At 47.3% G+C, this 17981-nt stretch overlaps 1 protein-coding gene across 6 annotated transcripts in view; it reads right to left on the bottom strand.

The window, feature by feature from the left end:
- Positions 1-1745: 1745 nt before the first annotated feature.
- GTF2IRD1 (GTF2I repeat domain containing 1) overlaps positions 1746-17981 on the bottom strand; it is a 70800-nt gene continuing 54564 nt past the window's right edge. For 3 of the 6 annotated variants that reach the window (XM_027895784.1, XM_027895782.1, XM_027895780.1), the window contains 8 exons: positions 15918-16101; positions 15174-15202; positions 9929-9976; positions 6143-6220; positions 4072-4264; positions 3601-3638; positions 2770-2906; positions 1746-1999 (listed from right to left, as the gene is read on the bottom strand). In XM_027895784.1, coding sequence (XP_027751585.1) covers positions 1925-1999; positions 2770-2906; positions 3601-3638; positions 4072-4264; positions 6143-6220; positions 9929-9976; positions 15174-15202; positions 15918-16101 — 782 coding nt within the window. In that variant the 3' untranslated portion in view covers positions 1746-1924. Of the gene's footprint in view, positions 2000-2769; positions 2907-3600; positions 3639-4071; positions 4265-6142; positions 6221-9928; positions 9977-14359; positions 14466-15173; positions 15203-15917; positions 16102-17981 lie in introns of those variants that run through there. The other 3 variants (XM_027895783.1, XM_027895781.1, XR_003572563.1) reach the window with 3 other exon arrangements.

The following is a 17981-nucleotide window of genomic DNA, read 5'->3' on the forward strand; positions in this document are numbered from 1 at the left end:
TCACTATCCTACATTTGTCTGGGATTTTGTTATCTCATGTGATCATTTACATCTAACTCCAGAGCAAATGCAAGTCCAGAGCCAGGAAATAAAACTGCAGCTGTCTTCAAACAGTTCTACTCACCATCAAATAACACTTTTACACACTAAAACCCTTCTGTGACCTGAAGAGACATGGACTCAAGCAGACCAAAAACATGTAAAACAAATAAAGCATTGCACTGCACTCAGAAAAACTGTCATTAGTGACTTTGATCCTGTGTCCACCGCCATCCACCCTCTGGCAGACCACAGCTGCTGCTGTCACGGCAGGTTTGCTCTGTGACAAGGCTCTGACCCCTCCTGCATCTTGGAGGGACACTCAGCAATGGTCACCCCCCCAGTGATGCCATGTGTTGCTGCTTGGGATAACTCCAAAGTTACAATCCCCAGGGCCCTTACTTCACTGGTGGTGCATGCTGGGCTGCATTTACCTACACCCAAGCCAGGATGTTTCTTCTTGTTGTTTTCTTAAGCCAGCATTAGTTCCCACTGTGTCTCACCTGAGCATGGCTCTCAGCAGGCATAAAGCACAAATTAAAAATGTGCAGTGGTTAGTAACAGCAGTCAGGGCCATTTGCTTCTGCTGCCAAACTCCAGAGGTGGAATGTGCAAGGCCGGAATTTCAAATAATATCCCTTAATTTATTGTCTTGTTTCTTACGTGAGGCAAAGTGGCCCAGGGTGTGTGGAGGAGCTCAGGGGTTTCCCCGGATGCTCTCAGCATTGCCACTTGCAGTGACCAAGCAATCTGGAACCTGTGCAGCCTCAGTAGGATCAGCTTGAAGAGAAGGAAGCTCAGGGGGGACCTTCTTGCTCTGTACAACTACCTAAAAGGACATTGTAGCCAGGTGGGGGTCAGTCTCTTCTCCCAGGTAGCACAAAAGGAAATGGCTTCAAGTTGTGCCAGAGGAGGTTTAGATTGTGTATTATGGAAAAGTCTTCACCAAAAGGGACGTCAGGCATTGGAACAGGCTGTCAAGGGAAGTGCAAGAGCCACCATCCCTGGAAGTGCGAGACTCACTATCATCCCACTCAATTCCCATTCAAATCTGTGTGGATGTGGTTCATGGGGACGTGGTTTAGTGGTAAACATGGCAGTGCTGAGCTAATGGTTGGACTTGATCTTAAAGGTCTTTTCCAAATGAAACAATTCTGTGATTCTGTTGAGGGAACTTCCTCCCCCATAAGGCATCAATGCCTCCCAGAAAATCATAGAGTCATAGAATGATAATCATAAAATCACAAATAGTGAAGGAATTCACTGGATGAAAATATTTTCCTGGTTTAGACTCTGGTTAAACTCATGCAACCCAATACTTCTGTGCCTTTCCAAGACCTGGGATAGCAGGAGGCTGGATGGGAAGGCCTGAAACCTCCTTCCCTCTTAATGCAAATGGAATTCAGCTTCAGAGTCAACAAGACTCATGAGTGCAGGTGCCTGATGCTCAGAAGGCCTGGTTCCTTCCTCTGTCACCACTGCAGTTCGGTACCATCCTCCGGCAGCTGTGTACATGGATTTTTACAACTCTGATTTAAATTAAATGAAGCATTAAAATGTTTCAGACCTCTTGGCTTCAAGCACTGGTGACACTAAGGATTTACTGAGCAGCCAATGCCTGACAAGTTCTGTCCAGGGGTGCCCTTCTGCCCTTACTCTTACCTATAAATGCTATTTATCAATACTATATGTAATAAAATAAGTACTTTTAAGAGCAAGGCAACACTTTTTATTTTTATTTAAAAAGGCCTTGATGGCAGGAATATAGTGTAAAAATCATTGGAAAAACTAAAAGGCATCAATACATATTGGAATATACACTTTTTACATAAATTACATTTATTTATTTATTCTCTCATTTGAGGTTCTTATTCAGTATTGAGGTCTAATAGTTAATAGGTCCTGGGATCTGGACGTTTAGACCACCATAGTCTAACATGTACATGTTCATGGGCCATTGCTGAAAGAGAGGGAGAGAAAAAGAAGGCAAAAGTCTCTGTTAGGATACAACACAAAATCATGCATACATCAAACCTCTGACATGTTTTGACACCAGCTGTTGCTCCCACTTTCCAAGGAGAAGAGAAGAACCAACCCCAAACCAAAACACCACTGGCAAACTTGACAAAAAAGCTTCTAAATTTGTATTTCTCTTGCTCTTTTTGGGCGAATTTTATTTTGTATCATTCACAACCAAAGCCAAGCCCCGAGAGAGTGCAGTTGTATGCATCTCCATGATTTGTTTCCTATTTTTGTGGTTTTGTGGCATGTTGAAGCTCTGCATCACTCCCAGGACCAAGCTGGAGGTACACCCGGCACAGCTCGGATCGTTGGGAACCACTGGGTCCTTCTAAGAGGTGCTACGGGCCCGAGATGATGCCACCAGCATCTGTGTTTTAACCCAGTGGAGTGGGAGAATTTGCTCAAGTCTGTCTGCAGCTCATGTGCGGCTCCCACTAAAACTGAGCACCCCCATGGCACACAGCAGGGATGTGGGAGAGCCCCAAGCAGATGATTCGGTCTGCTGACCTCGCCCAGAGAAACCCAGCAGGAAAAGGTAGCCCCACAGGTGTGTCCCCTTCTTTGCCAAACCAGCTTGTGCCATTTTACATCACACTTAATAGTGCTTGTCAGGCAGAGGGAGGTGGTGACTGTTCGAGAACAAAGAGCAGCATCCAGAAGCAGAAAGATAGGTAGGCAGTAACCCCCCTAATATTTGGAAGGCTTTACCACAAGTGAGATCTGATTTGTTGATGATGTAGACTCCATATTGGAAGAGGAGGAAGAGGAAGACGAGGAAGAGGAAGATACCAAGTTCCCTTCAGAGATCCTCTTCCGCTTCCGTTTGGGAACACTGATGTCTTTCTCTGCAAGGAGAGAAGGAAGGCATGAGGTGTCTGAGCCCTGCAAGTGGTCCCTAAATGTGGGGTCTCTTCCTGCCACTCTGACCTCGTCTGCCACAGAACATTTCCCTACAGCAATCTGCTCAGCCTCCATGATCTGGCACGGAGCTGCCAGCTTTCCTCACATTGCAGGCGTGCTCTTGCTTGCCAGATCTCCCTTCTCTACACAGCAACCTATTTTCATAACACTAATAGGATCGTAATTTTCTCTAGGGTTGCTAATTCTGACACATTTGACTAAAACTGGCTGAGATTTACTGGGGAGGATGGGACAAAGATAGAAACACATTCCCAGTGATCACAGAAACCTTGTTTCCTTAGAAGTTCAAGTGCTAAACGACAGATCAAATTTACCAGTGAATAAATTGCTCATGGTGAGTAAATTGCTAATGGGAGAGACATAATCACATCCTCCAGAATATGCTGAAGTTGAACAGCCCAGTCTTCCTGCAGCTTGCAGAAATGGAATCATTTAAGAGGATGGTTTGGTGGTTTGCTAATGCACAGATGCTTAGCCTATTGAGTCACAATCTTCTCCTCAGCCAGCCCTAGGGATGTGGGAGGTTGGAACATCACCCCCAATCCCCATCCATTTGGCCCATGTATTTTCTCTCCTGTAGAGCTGGGAAAGCCAGTTATGTCCTAGCCCTTCCCTTACCTGTTTGTTTGGCCTCCGGGCAGATTTCAGCAAATGGCCTGTGGAAGAGACAAAGAGTGAGTCAGGCAGATGCTGTTGTTTCACCCTGTGTGCCTGCCCATGCTGGGACACAGCCCAGTACCCAACCCTGAGCTGCCTCCTCCAATACCCCTTTGCACAGAGAGGGGACTCAAGCATCCCCAGTGTGCCCCAGAGGGTAGCAACCTGAAAGAACTCAGCTGGGTCTCTGAGTTTCCTGCCCCCATGTCATGTCCCTTCCCAGCAGGATCATCACAAATTGCACAAGAAAGAGGGGGAAAATCAGCCCTGCTAACCCTTTGCTGTGCCCACCCATGTGTAAGAACCTCCCTGCAGCACAGGACAATGTACGTGGTGGTTCTGGTGGCCCTGTGGTGAGTTACCCCACGGAAGAAGCAAAGACAACACTTAAAAAACAGAAACCTCCCCCATCACAAAGCTGGGAGAACTTACTGGAGCTGGTTTATAATCACCATCCGAATGCTCTCCCGTGCCTTCAAGATCTTCTCCAGCCGATGAATGTCATAAGTATTGGGATTTCTGAATGGGATATCGTCTGGCAACCCAGTAACCTCCACAGCATCAGGACTGTCCCTGATGAGTTTATAGGGCACCATAATGGGCCGGTTCAAGCCCAGAGCCTCTCCTGTAATGGCAGAGCAGAGGACAGCATACCAGCTTTACCCCAAGGGGCTCTAGACCCAACCAACTGAAGGACCAAGAGCCCCAGGGGACTTTGGGAAGCTGTGGCTGCCCTGATGCCCAACCTTTGCTGCAGCCATGCCCCACCCAGCTGTTTCACATCTACCTGTCCAGTTTACTGACTGCTCTGTTAGCCTCCACTTAGAATCCTGCAGGAGCCTCAGGTGAGTTCAGAGCACACCCATTGCTGCACTTGCACCAGCAGCTGGACCAGCAGCAGCAGCAGCAGCATGAGAGACAGCCCAGGACAGGGGGCAAATGGGAGAGATTTGTCCATTTCCACTTCCCTCTGGCTGTCAGCAGGTCTGGGGATCACTGGGGTAGAGATCACTGCCATCCCTCATCATCACATCACATCACATCACATCCACATCACATCATATCACATCATCGCATCCCTCCTGCCCATTTTTTGCATCAGTTTCTCTCTTTGGCCTCCACAACATCCTGTGGCAGTGAAGTACCAAAATTCCTTGCTGCATTAAAAGCACTTCTGTGCAATTAAATCTGCTGCTCACCTCTCCAGATACCCCTTCAGTTCCTAGCTGGTGGGGAGCAGTGAACATCCCTCCCTCCTGTGCTGGTTCTTTCTGACTGTAAGAGCCTGCTCCTGCCTTGTGTCTCTGCAGCCCAAAACATGAACGTGTGAGTGGCACCTCAGCCACTTTTTTGGCTTTCTTCACAGAGTTTGTCCTTGGAGCCTACCTGGCATCTTCTGCTCCATAAACAGTGCCAGGACAATGAGAAAGCAGGGATCTGCTGTGGGCTCAGTCCTCCCAAGGGTTGAATGAATAGAGATGCTCAGAGCATGGGCCGCAGCCTCCTGGGGCACTGTGACTATACACTGGCACCTCCAGTGACACAAATCCTCCTTCAAAGCAGCACACAGCCCCTCCTGCGAGCAGCACCCCAAAATAAACAGGGTTGGGAAGGGTGAGCAGCTTTGACAAGAGGAGATTAGAAAGGAGGGCAATGACATTCCCTACTGCTTTGCTATGAGTTTGGCTATTTTCCTTCTCCCTCAGGCAGTTATTTTGGGGAGGGAGGCAAGACACTGCACTGAAGCTGTGGGGTGCCACTGAGCTGCTGTGGCCTGGCTGTGAAGCCCTGGGGACTCACAGGCTGAAAAATACCTGCACTTAAACAAGCTGTGCCCCTATGATGGCAAGGGGACAGCCAAGAGCAGGGGCAGCCCAACCTGCAGGGTCAAGATGCAGGGTCATGCACCCTGTGCTGGCTCTTACATTCCCCCCACCCCCAGCTATTCCTGCTGCTCCTTTTCTCAAGGATGGGTGGAAGGAGAGGGTTGCTGGGTGGCACAAGGAGCCTGCAGATGGCATTTTTGAATCGTCAATATTCTGACCTCCTTTTCCACTGCAGCTTCAGCAAACTGTTCCCCACACTCACTGCATGTCAGCATGGGGTTCCAGCCTTGCTCCTAGCCTGGCAGGCAGGGCCGGGCACAGGGCAGCACACTCAGTATACACACCACAGCTTGTGCCAGATCAGGACATGTTAAAAATGCATCAAAGGCTGACAGTAGACTGAACAAATCCTGCTCCTGTACTGCATTTTGTCATCTTCCTTCCCCTTGCCAAGGATGAACTGTCAACAAGAAGGTAACAGTCCCACCTGCCAGGAGCAAGGCACAGGGATGTCGCTGGGGACAGGCTGTAACATGGAGCAGCAGGACGGAACCTGCACTGCAGCAGCTGCCGTGTGCTCGAGCTATAAATAGAGGCCTTTGGTGGAATTAATTTTAACTACAGCTGCTGTCAGCAAAACCAGGCTCTCTCTGTGATGCACGCAGGCGAAGACTCACCGTATTTTTCATTGAAAAGCTCTTTCACTTGCTCTCGGAGAATCACCTTCTCTCCGAGCCTGTTGGCATCATCCTCATCTGCAAAAGCAAGGACAGGCATGAACACACCTTGTTTCCTTCTGAGCCCCTGGAAAACTAATCCCATGCCAAAGTGCAGGGCGGTATGCCTGTCCCTCTGCCCCAGCATGGCCTAGGTACACCTCAGAGGTGCTCCTTGCACCCTGTGATGCCTTTCAGAGCTGTGCGAAGCAGCTCTAAAATGTTGACAGATCTCCATTTGCCATGCAGTGCCATGGCTGAGAGCATTTTACATCTACTTTGAGGGGTGTATGACTAGAAAATGACTAGAAAAAATGCAGAGCAGACTCAAGCCCTCAGTGTCATGAATGCTCCCACGAGTGACATCAAGGAATGAGAGAGCACTTTCATGGCTAGGCTTCTAAGTACAGTATTGTTTTATAATGTGCCATATAATCAACTTGGCTTTACTAGCTTTTTCAATTATCCTCATCATGCTAAACAATTTCTCCTCCATTTTCTCATTTCAAATGATGTGTCTAATTCAGTAGATTTTTATCCTCAGCTATTTAGCATCCTCAGGGGGCTCCAGAACAAACAACTGGGGTCAGTACAGGTCCCATTCGACACTTTTTTACCTCTACAGGTATAAAGCACCAAGTGAATGAACCTTATCTGCCTCTTGCTGTGGTCACCCCTCCAGTCCTGAGCTAGTTGTGATGTGCTGTGCAGGATCAGCTCAGTGGGGTCTCCTTCCCACATTCTGTCCTCCCAAAAAGAACCCTCACTGAACCCAAGGCAGGCACTGTCACCCTGGCTGGCAAGCCACTGGGTAGACATCATGGAATCCCTGAAAGGTTTGGGTTCAAAAGGACCTTAAAGACCATGCAGTTCCAAACTCCCTGCCACAGGCAGGGACATCTTCCACTAGACCAGTTTGCTCCAAGCCCCATCCAACCTGGCCTTGAACACTTCCAGGGATGGGGCAGCCACAGCTTCTCTGATCAACCTGTGCCAGGGCCTGCCCACCCTCACAGTATTCCATTTAACCCTGCCCTCTGCTAGTGTGAAGACATTCCCCCTTGTCCTCTAAGTTGTTCAGAGTTTGTCTCCAGCTGTCTTGAAGCCCCCTTAGGTACTGGAAAGGGCTCTGAGGTCTCCCCAGAGGCCTTCTCCAGGTGAACATCTGCAGCTCTCCCAGCCTGTCTCCATGGCAGAGGTGTTCCAGGCCTTAGGGTATCTTCATGGCCTCCTCTGGACTCGTTCCAACAGATTCAGGTCCTTCTTATGTTGAGGGCCCCAGAGCTGGATGCAGTGCTCCAGGTGGGCTCTCACAGTGGGTTTTTACAGCATCACGGTGAGCCCTGTAAACCCTGGCATAAGGGATCCAAACATCCTCTGCCCCCAGTTTGAAACTATTTAGTTTCATTTTAAGCAATCACATGACTATGATTTTTGATTATTTTGAGCACATGAGTTTTGTTTTGATTTTAAGCAAACAAATGGCTGGCAGTTTTGTTTTAAACACAAGGTGAAAACCCATTGCAAGTCCCTCAGCATGGGACTGAGTCCAACACTTAGCACCCCTGGCAGAAACAACCCCATCCCACACCTCGGCCACCCTGCTGCTGCAGATGCTGGAGAGAAGCTGGCACCCTTAAACGTCTGCACTCTGCTACTGCAGGGTACAGCCTCAAAAAAGGCTCTTCTCCACCTGGAAAACAATTGTTCTGCCTTGATATAACTAGGAAAAACCAAAAAGACATCTCTGCTATGAAACCCCAGGGCCAAGTTGTGCTTCAAATCCAGAAAGAGCAACAAAGCAGCCTGAATGGCTTGGAAAAAAAAAAAAAAAAAGAATAGATTAAACCCAAATGTTACCAAAGAGCTCTGATTTCAAGCTGATGCCTTCCAGTGATGATTCAGAGGCCATGGCAGGCCAGTGGAGGCCAACCCTATGGGCTCCCTCTGTGACTTCCTTGTCATTGATGCTCAGTTTCTGGGCTGTATATATACACCCGTGTGGATGTGTAGATGGTAGCAGACAAAGAAACACCAAAATTCTTCAGCTCTTTCCTTTCTGCTCATGCCCCAAGTGACATGAGTGCCAGAAATAAGATCCCAAGGGTTTTTTTTCCACCTTGCAGTACTCATGAATTCCCATCCAAGGACACAAACAAATATGGAAAACCTAGAACTGAGCATGCATAACAGAGAAGCCAAAGAGGAGGCTCTGGCCAGTGGCGCTGCTTCCTGGGAACCTGCCCCTCCATCCCAAGGCAAGAAAAATCTCCATGTCCCTTTTACTTTACCCATTTGGATTTGGGAATTAATCAACTCAAGGAAGCCACTACTGCTCCTGAAATGTGCAGAGTCCTTCCCATCAATCAGGTTTATCCAAGCTGCTGCCTTCAGTTCTGTGTTACCTTTTTTTTTTTTCCCCCAAAAAGTAGCCAGTTGATTAATCATTTTTCCCCAGTCCTACTTGCCTGAAGCCAGGACCCCTGGCCTCCATAGGCACTTACATCCACATGGTCATATTTTTAAAGCACTATTTGCTTTTCTTGTCAGAACTTGATGTTTCTTTGAAAAACACCAAGTTACATTTAGTAATTATTAAAACTGGGGTTTAGGTGTCTGCTGTTGGACAACAGGATCCAAATCACTGCCTATTTTTCTAGTGACTCAAAAAACCCACACAAAACCAAATCTAAGGTATCCCAAGGATAAACAATGGTTCTGTGTTCATGATGGCACGAGCCTTGATCTTGGCAGTGAAGCTGCAGCATGGCCGAGCAGGGTACCCAGTGGAGCCTTTCTCCTTCCCATGCCACCAACAGCATCCTTTGAGTGCTGCTCCAGGCAATACCCCTCCTCCACTGGGCATGGGGTAACAACCTTCTGTTACCAAAACACGTCATGAAGTTTGTTTCATCAGGAAAACTGCCATTGCCCAACACATCCCATTGAGAATGTGGCTTAGATCCCTTCCACAGCCAATCCCAGACACATCAAAGAAACATCCAGCCATGGTAGGACGCTTACAACAGCCAGGATTTGGCCCTGAATCCTAAGAGGATTCTTTCCACCTCTAGCTTCCATGGCTGCAATTCAGTTATACCCCTGTGCAAATCCAGAATAAACCTGCTGTCTTTACTGAGGCTATTCCACAGTAACTCAGCTTTAAATGCAGTTAGAATTACCTCAACACATGCATTTTGAAAATGGAACTATAAACTTGACACCTAGACATGCAGCCAGAATTCCAGCTGGCTGATTGCACTACTGTTATATCTACCTTGCCCTGCCACAGGTACAGGCAGGAGAGCTCTTCCTTACTCCTATACATTAGTCTATATCTTAAATCCCCCGAGCCTTCATGGTTATGCACCAACCTTGGCCCGGAGTATGTTGAATAGTAAGTGGATTTTTAACAAATTAATTGCTGGGACACATGGATGAGCCGAGGAGAACGTGGCAGGTTGGTCTGGCTGTAGCAGAACTGGCTCTGAGGCCCAGGGACTACAGCAACAGTGCTTAGAAATGCAGAGAGAATAGTAACAACAATAAAACTATAAAATAAAATAAAATATAAATATAAAATAAAATAAAAAATATCATTCAGTTTGGAGTATCACAGGGAAACAGAGCAGAGAGGAAAAAAAAATACCTGAAATTTGGGGGGTTTAGACATTTTCATTCCCTTATTAAAACACAAGTGCATTTCTTGTCTGCTACCATCTACGATGCATCAACTGAGCTACGTACCATTCAAGGCAGCGTACGCTTTTTCCAAGGATGTTATCCGTCTAGGGGCTACAGTGCAAGTTACCGGAAGACAAAAAAAAAAAGAAAAGAAAGAGAGCCATGAGTGCTGCAGCTTGGTTTCTTGGTCACAAACTAAAGCAAAACCCAGAACAATGCTGTCCCTAACAGCTTAAAACTCCTCTGGTCCTGAGGCCCCTTGGCACAGAGTCACTTTCGGTAGCTAAATAACTGCTGGGTGGGTTATTTAGTGGTGAGCTGGACTCTCCACCTTGCTCCAGCACCTGCTTTGTTTGGAATGTGCTTGAGCCTGCAAGCATCCCTTGAGATATGCTGCACTCCTAGGCAGCTCAAGGTCCACACATGACCGGGGATGCACAATCGAATGAGCAGTGGCTGTGCTGCACGGCTGTTCCAGCATCAGAGGAAAAAAAAAATCCGAGGTTAAAGCAGATGAAAAATAAACAAGGAGCTTGTGTCAGTTCTGCAGCAATGGGGGAAAACGGAAGAAAGAGGAGTCCCTAAGGAGAGGCTGGTGTTTGCCACTGACTCCAAAGTGACAAGCAATATCGAAAAGAAATTAATTTCCTGGGGAAAAGCTGCAGGGACAGGGCTGGGGCCAGGATTTGCATGATGGGGCAAGAGCAGGAATGAAACGGCTCATCCCGTTGAAGTCACAGCCACAGGGGCAGCCAGTGGGGAGGTTGGGACTGCAGCACCAGGGCAAGTAAGGGGCTCAGTGGGGAGGCTCTTGCTGCCAAACTGCAGTGTACTGGCACTGGCAAACTGGAGAGGATTAGGGAGACAGCAGGAGCAAGTGTCCAAATTTCCTAAATAGAGGCATAAGCAATTTGAAATAACTCAAAATACGTGTTCCACATTTCAAGGAGGCTCAGGAAAGCAGCCACTGCAGCACAGTGCCCTGCTGATGCCCTGTGTGGGGGATGAGAGCCCTTCGGTTCAGTGGCACCAAAGGAAGAGAAAAACATGGGGTTCTGCCCAGGGCAATTGCACTCACTGAGCTTTGGGCACAGACCTCAGACCCTCATGAGCTGGGGCGCTGAGCTGGGCCCTGCATCCCTGGGCTGCAGGAGGACAAATCCTGCCATAGGTGGTTGCAGCACTGCCACTCGCTGTCACACAGCAGGATCCTGCCTGAAAATAAGCAATGCTCTCTGCAGCCTGGTCCCCCAAATCACTGGTGACAGTCTGCTTGCGTGGGCACCCTGAGCGCAGCACCCATAGCACTAAATGCTTATGCAAAGGGAAAGAGATGCAGGTGGATTATGCTGATGCTGGGAAAGACAAGCTATAGTCCAAGCCAAGAGGGAACAAGATCCTGGCATGACTTCTGTCAAGGAGGAATGCAGACAGGAGTGCAAGCAGACTGCAAGCAGTGAGGTACAGAAACATATGGCAGCATATTTCCAATATGGATCAGAACCAGTGAAAGGGCAGTACTGCATTTTCTTTGGTTGGCAGCAACTCAAAGGTGTTTGCAGCATTTCAAGCAAAGATTCCAAGGTGCTTTTATGATATCATGCTGGTTAAGAAGGATAATTAAAATTTCTTGTCCTGCTAACCCACATGTGCTGAGCCTTAACCATGGGAAGCATTCCCCCAGGCTCAGGGCCACAATACTGTGAGGTATGGAGTGCATCCCAACGTGCTGGACCATAGCCAGGATGGAGCAGTACTCATCTCACCATGTGATAAGCACCCTGAAAAATGGAGTGGGGGGTCTCTGAAAGACCCAGCAGGATATAAGGGTGGTGGGGAGCAGGAGGGAGGTAAGACCAAAATGAACATGAGGGCTGGGATGAGCTGGGCAATGGTGCTCCCTTCTTGAAAGCGAGAGGATGCTGCATACACAGGCAAACGGGCAAAGGAGACCAAAATTAGGGAAAGAAAAAGGTGATTGGAATCACAGACAAGCTTCGAATCTCCACAGCTACTCACACTACCTGCTTGAATTTTCACCTTCAGACTAGAAACAGTGAAAAATAATTCACCCCGGGCCTGGCTGCTCCCATGAGGGATAAACGGGGCAGATGGGTGAAGGAAGAGGGACATGGATCTCAAAAAGCAACCTGGTGATGGAGCAAGATGCGCTCAGCCACATCACTGCTTTCCTCTTTTCTTTTTCTCTTGCCAGGAGTTTCTAATGAGAGACACAGCTCATCAAAGTCTTGAGGAGGATTGTGCTCTTGTGATTAAAAAAAAGTATCTAAAAAGGATGCCTGGATGTGTGGGTTTTTAATTAAAGAATCAGTGCCCTACTTTATTAATTGGAGTATGGGAAATAATCTAACAGGGTGATAGGGAGCTGAGGAATAGGACGGATGTAGCTGGTATACATTTTCAATCAAAGCACATAAAAATTAACATACAGAAAGATTTTTTTTTTAAACGTGTGTGCTAGATTACTTATGCTTGATATTTTTTTTTCCAAAGGCTCATATTAAGCCAGTTTTGTATCTCTGTGCCTCAGGAAAGAAAAAAAGAAAGGATAAGCACAGTGTTTATAGCACTGGAGCTTCACCCCTGCTCACTCACTCCTGTTAAATGGTGAAAGATCATCTGGCTTTCAAAAAGAGGTTTTGAAGCTCTTTTTGCAGGAGCAGAGAGTAGATTTTTTTAGCAGTGTGGAGAAAAGGCACTGGAAATCAAAACAAAAACCTCTTGATGCCAGGAGGGTTGTGCTTCTGGGTTAAAGCCCTCATGGGAGCCACAGAGGTGAAGTGCTGGTACCAGTGGTCTCAGGGTCATTGTCCCATCTTTCAGAGGCTGCAAACCTGTACTGTGGAAGGGTTTTTTTCCAAACACCAGCCTCATTCCCCCCCAAAATCCACCTCCTTCTGCAAACAGCATCCCTGAAGGCACAGCGCCCCCAGCTGCTTGTGCACCAGCAGCTCCCCCCATCCCCATTTCCCAATAGAGGGGAGATACCATCTCAGCAGATAATTTACAGATTATCTTGAGAAGAAAGCACTGAGTTGCTCAGATCATATTGAAATCCTTGCACTGAAAAAACGGGTGTCCACAAAAGAGAGAGATCTATGGTCCTGCACTTATTGGGAATGCTCTTTGCAATGAAGCAGGAGCACAACTTTAAAGCAAATAAAACCCCATAATTTAACCTAAAGGCAACTAAAATCACTCCAAAGGGATTTAAAAATTATGTTAATTTTCCCCTTTTCCTTAAAATGTGATTCATTTCCCTAAAATATGATTTTTGGCTAAAGTGATCCACAAAATCCATTAATTTCCCTTACCTTTATAAAGTCAACTCCTGGACTTTCCAGTTTTAGAGACCTCTGCAATGCCATCCTGCTTGGGAGTAACTATTGCTTTCATTTTAACCCTCCTCTATCAAATTAAAGTGATTTTTATCCATTTTGTTTTAAGGCCAAGCACCCTGCTGCTCATTTTACATGGCAGGGCTTCACTACACAAGACTGAGGTAAAAAGGATGCTCTTAAATTTACATTTTTAGTGAACTATGGCTAGTTGGAAATCATTCATTTTGTTAAGGCAGATGAAAAGCGATCAAAGCTGAGGCAGTGAGTGTACTACTCTGTTGCCACCATCCACTTTCGTGTAATAGCGTGGAAAAGCAAATGACAGGTTAATTGCTGCCAGTGGGGATTTTTTAGGGGGGCAAAATACAAATAGCTCTTTTCTGGAGGAGATACTCCAATGGTAATGTGACTACTAGAAAATCATTATAAGTCCTAGAATTGTCTCTGAAGATTTGGCAAGAATGGGAAATAATCTATAACAAATTGAGATGTCACATAAGGAAAACCCCTCAGCTGTGACTGCTCTTATTTAAAACCTCAGTGGGAGGAGAGAGACCGAAGCACCAAGCCTGGAGAGATGCTGCAACCTGCTGAGCCTACTCAGGGTACCACAATACACATAAAAAATATGTCTTTAGGTTTGTGGTAGAAGGGCCAGTCCATGGAGGAAGCATTCAGCTGGAGAAGGAGAGAAAAAAATGTTGTGCATCAAAAAGAAAATCAGTTTCGTCTCCATCTCTATTTATCAGGCTGCATCTCCCAGTCAGGTAGCATGTTGAAGTATTTGCCTTCTGATGTTCTCCTTTGTTAATGGTGTGATTTGTGTCAGATCAGTGCCTCTTAATGCAATTACACTGATTATGGCTGGGGAATGGGAAGACAAGATGCAGCTGGAGGAGCAGATACATAACCATGTAATTCCGTGGAAAACAAGAGTTCTGCAAAACTCATGTTTCACTGAGAGCTCATTTAAAGTCTGGCCCATGCAAGCTGGCACCTTGCTGCTTAGGACCAAAACCTACAAGTCTAAGGCTAAGGTCTGCTGAGGTCTTGAGGCATCATTGGCTGGAGCCTACACAGGGACACAGAAGATGAACACAAAGACCATGCCTGAATTTTTCTGACAGCTCACCTTTTGTTAGCACTTTAACAGCTTTCTGCTGTTCCAAATAAGGGCATATAAATGTTTTCCTCTCTGCCATATTTGTCTTTCCTAAATTGTGCCATCACCATGGAGGCTGGCCAAGGAAGTGGAAAGCCATGAATAAAGATGACAAGGTTCTTTGCACCCAACTGTGCTCTTCCAATAGTTGTAATGACAGACATTTAAAACTGAGAAAGGTTTTTACCCACATTTCTGGGCAGCCTAGAAATGAGAGACAAAGCTACTGCAGGAATACACAGTGAAGGACACGGTTCTGGGATAATGATTTGAACAGCTGTGTATGGAGTGCATCCCAGACACCCTGTCCTCTCCTCTGCCATGACTTCCCCAGTGTATCTACACATGAAATGCCCACAAGCTGGAGTGGGCTTTCAGTGCCAGGCTGCAGCCCAACAGGGACTCTTGTGGTTAACCACACTTTCCCATGACCCACCAAACTTGCCAGCTCACTGCAATGCAGATTTATTTTAAGAAAAAACTTAGGAAAGTAGGTCTTTTCTTAAATAGAAAACAGATTCCTGCCCTAGATTAGCCCTTGAAAAATGCCGTTATTTCAAGGAAACAGCAGCGGTACCAATGGGTGACGCTAAGGCCAGCTGTATCAGGCAACACATTCACCAAACAACAACAAAACCAAAGTGGGAAGCCCAGGAAAGTAAAGTGGGGACAACCTTTCTCCAACTGATAAAATTATTGCTTGCCATCCACAGTTTACAATTCCCTGACCATCACTAAACACCTGGCAAATACATTGCTTAGGCAAAAAGGCATCATCTCTTACCGGGTTTGGGGATAAGTCCTTGAAAAGGCCTGTGAAAAATAAGGAAAAAAGGAGATTTAAAATTAAATGGTACTGGGAAGCCAGCATGCCTGGACTGAACACCCTCCTATGGCCCACAGAAGGCTGGGAATCAGCCTGTCCTTCACATGCTGTGGCACGACTCATGGGGGACCAGCAGGAGCTCTGTGGGGATGAGGTCACTGCTTGGGGCAGCATGTACCCTGTTGGTAAGAAGATAGGCAGCACAGCCCAGCAAGAGGGTGATGGAGCCACTCAAAGTCCATTTTTTTTCCCTGTGTCACCTTAGTGTGATACACAGCTAAAGTGCTTTTCCCCTCCCACTCGTGTCCATCCCCTTTGGATGCGAAACTCAGAGGATCCTGCTATGAACAGGCAGTGCTAAAGGACCTCCCTGCATCAGCAATAATCTGTCTCATGCCTCCTGAAAAAGGGGCTGAGATTTCTCTGCTTGCACATCCATCGCATCAAGAACCTTTTTCTCCTGATAGTGCCTGCCCCACCATCTCTCTGGGCAGCAGATGCGAGGAAAGAGCAGGAGTGTCTATTTCATGATCCCCTCCTTTCTGTTGACCCTAACTGTCAACTTAATTGCTGCCTTGGGGGGCTGGAGGCACTTATAGCATTTACAGACCTGGCCCAATGGGGCTACAGAGCAGGGGGTGCATTTAGGTGGGCTCCCTCCTCTTCCCCTTCATGGGACAGCTAACACTTCTTGCCATGTACCTCGTCACAGTGAACTTGATTTTATCAGCGACAGCCAGTATCCTCTCCAGATTTTGTGAGCCGAAGGTGCAGGGCTTCCTGAAGGGGATGCCAGGGGGCAGTCCCTCTATAATCACTGACCCTGGATTGCTCTTGATCCGCTTGTATGGCACTTGCACAGGGTATTTAATCCCCAAGGCCTCACCTGGGAGAGAAGAGTGGTAAGTAAGCAGTGAGTGTGTGGGATGCCAGGGATACCATTTCTACCGAGGCTCTGGTTCCATCCTTACCAAGGCACAGAACAGCGTGGGCAGGCTGCTCAAGGCACCAGGTCAGCATTAGATCAAGGACCAACATTTTCAGGCTGCCTCCATGATGGCAGTACAGGGGTCCTAAGACAGGCACACATGTGCAGCAGAGCTGGTGGGGCCGAGGAGAGGTATTGTCCTGCACAATGATGACCATGCACTGCAGTGGGAGGGATGGAAAGCTGGTGCTCTTTGCTTTGGGACATTATCTGGAGATTACTCCATAGGCACGTTCCCTCTCCAAGGTAGCTGGAAACATGCACAAGTCTTCCCCCTGCCTAGAAAATGGGGTGTCCTGGTTCCAGCCAGGAGAGGGTCAATTTTTGCAGTAGCCAGGAGGGGCCTTAGCTAAGACCTAGAGGTTATTAGGTCCCGATGTTGCTTGGGTCTGTTCACCTGGTTGTGGTACCTAACCCTGTATAGACTCCCATATATGAACCACGCGCTCCTTGCGGTGCTCTTTTTCAGAGCAGGTAGAAGGATCAGCATTGCTTTGTTGCTGTACTGTGTGATATCAGCTTTTGACATGATAACATCAAGGGCAATGAGGGTCATTTGGGATATGTCTTCAGTGTTGCTCTCCTGCCCTGCCCTTCGATGCTACCTCAGGGAATTCTTTAATAATCGTTCCCAGCCTGTGAGGGGAACAGAAGGGTGATTTTCCCCAGCATTTTACCCCCTTCTTCTCCTTTAGGCCTGTTCTAACAGCTTTTGAGAATTTTGAATTCCCTTTGGATGTTAAGGACAGCACGTTTTTGTTGCTAAGCCTGCGAGGTCTCCTCAGTGCTGTCCACACCACGGTTAGTTACAAAAGAGATTTTTTAGAGGGTCTTTCAAAGATCTACCCCGAGGGCAGACAGTCATGAGTAGTGGGAGAAAATGGGCCAATTTTTGAAGGACTATTCTGCTCCAATGGTTTGGAAGCTCTGAACAACTTCTGAACAACTATAGGACCCAGAAAAAGTGATAGGATAGTTGAAAGAAAAAATGCTGTGGCAGTTACAGAAGGATGCAAAGTTATGCAGTGTGCTGAATCCTGGCAACTATTTGTCAGACACTGCTCGAGACTAGACAGACCTCAGCGGGAGGACAAGGAAAGCAGATCAACAGGCACTGTGGCCACTCAAGCTGCAGCTGAACCAGAGGAACAACCTGTGCCAGTAGCAGTTGCCCCTATACAGAAGGAGAAATCCAAGTCAAAATCAGTTCATTTAGTAAGGGATGAAGAGGAAGCAGGGCCCTCAGAACAGGAGGAAGAGGCAGGGCCAGAGATAAACACCTGATCCCTATCCCTGGGTGAGCTGCAAGATGCACAGGAGAGCCCTGGTGACCTAGCTGCTCCAGTGCTGGAATATCACGGCCAGGATATGGAAGTAGATGGTAGTGAAACCAAGCAACTGGGATCTCTCAAGGGTGACCTCATAGTGCACCCAAGCAGGTGGAACACCACGGAGAAAGGTATACAGTACCTGAGAGAATTAGCTGTGCTGGAGGTGACCTATAGAGATTCGAATAATGAGCAGCCCCTGTAGATCCAGATGAGGTCCAATGCACACAATCCATGTGGCAGAAGTTTGTGTGGAGCGTGCCATCATCGTACACCAACTCACTGGCACTGATGTCAGTGAAAGAAGGAGGACAAACAGTGCTTCAGGTGACTACCTGACTCAGGCAGTATGATGATCATCTTTTTTTCTCCCACCTGACCTGCGCCTCAGCTGTGGAAAGACTGTCCAAGACTGTGAGCAGACTCAAAAGACTTGAGCCAACTAAAGAG

The sequence above is a fragment of the Empidonax traillii genome, unplaced genomic scaffold (genome assembly GCF_003031625.1).
Source record: "Empidonax traillii isolate 1590-97213 ecotype Southwest subspecies unplaced genomic scaffold, ASM303162v1 scaffold468:size725061, whole genome shotgun sequence".
NCBI classification, from domain to species: domain Eukaryota; kingdom Metazoa; phylum Chordata; class Aves; order Passeriformes; family Tyrannidae; genus Empidonax; species Empidonax traillii.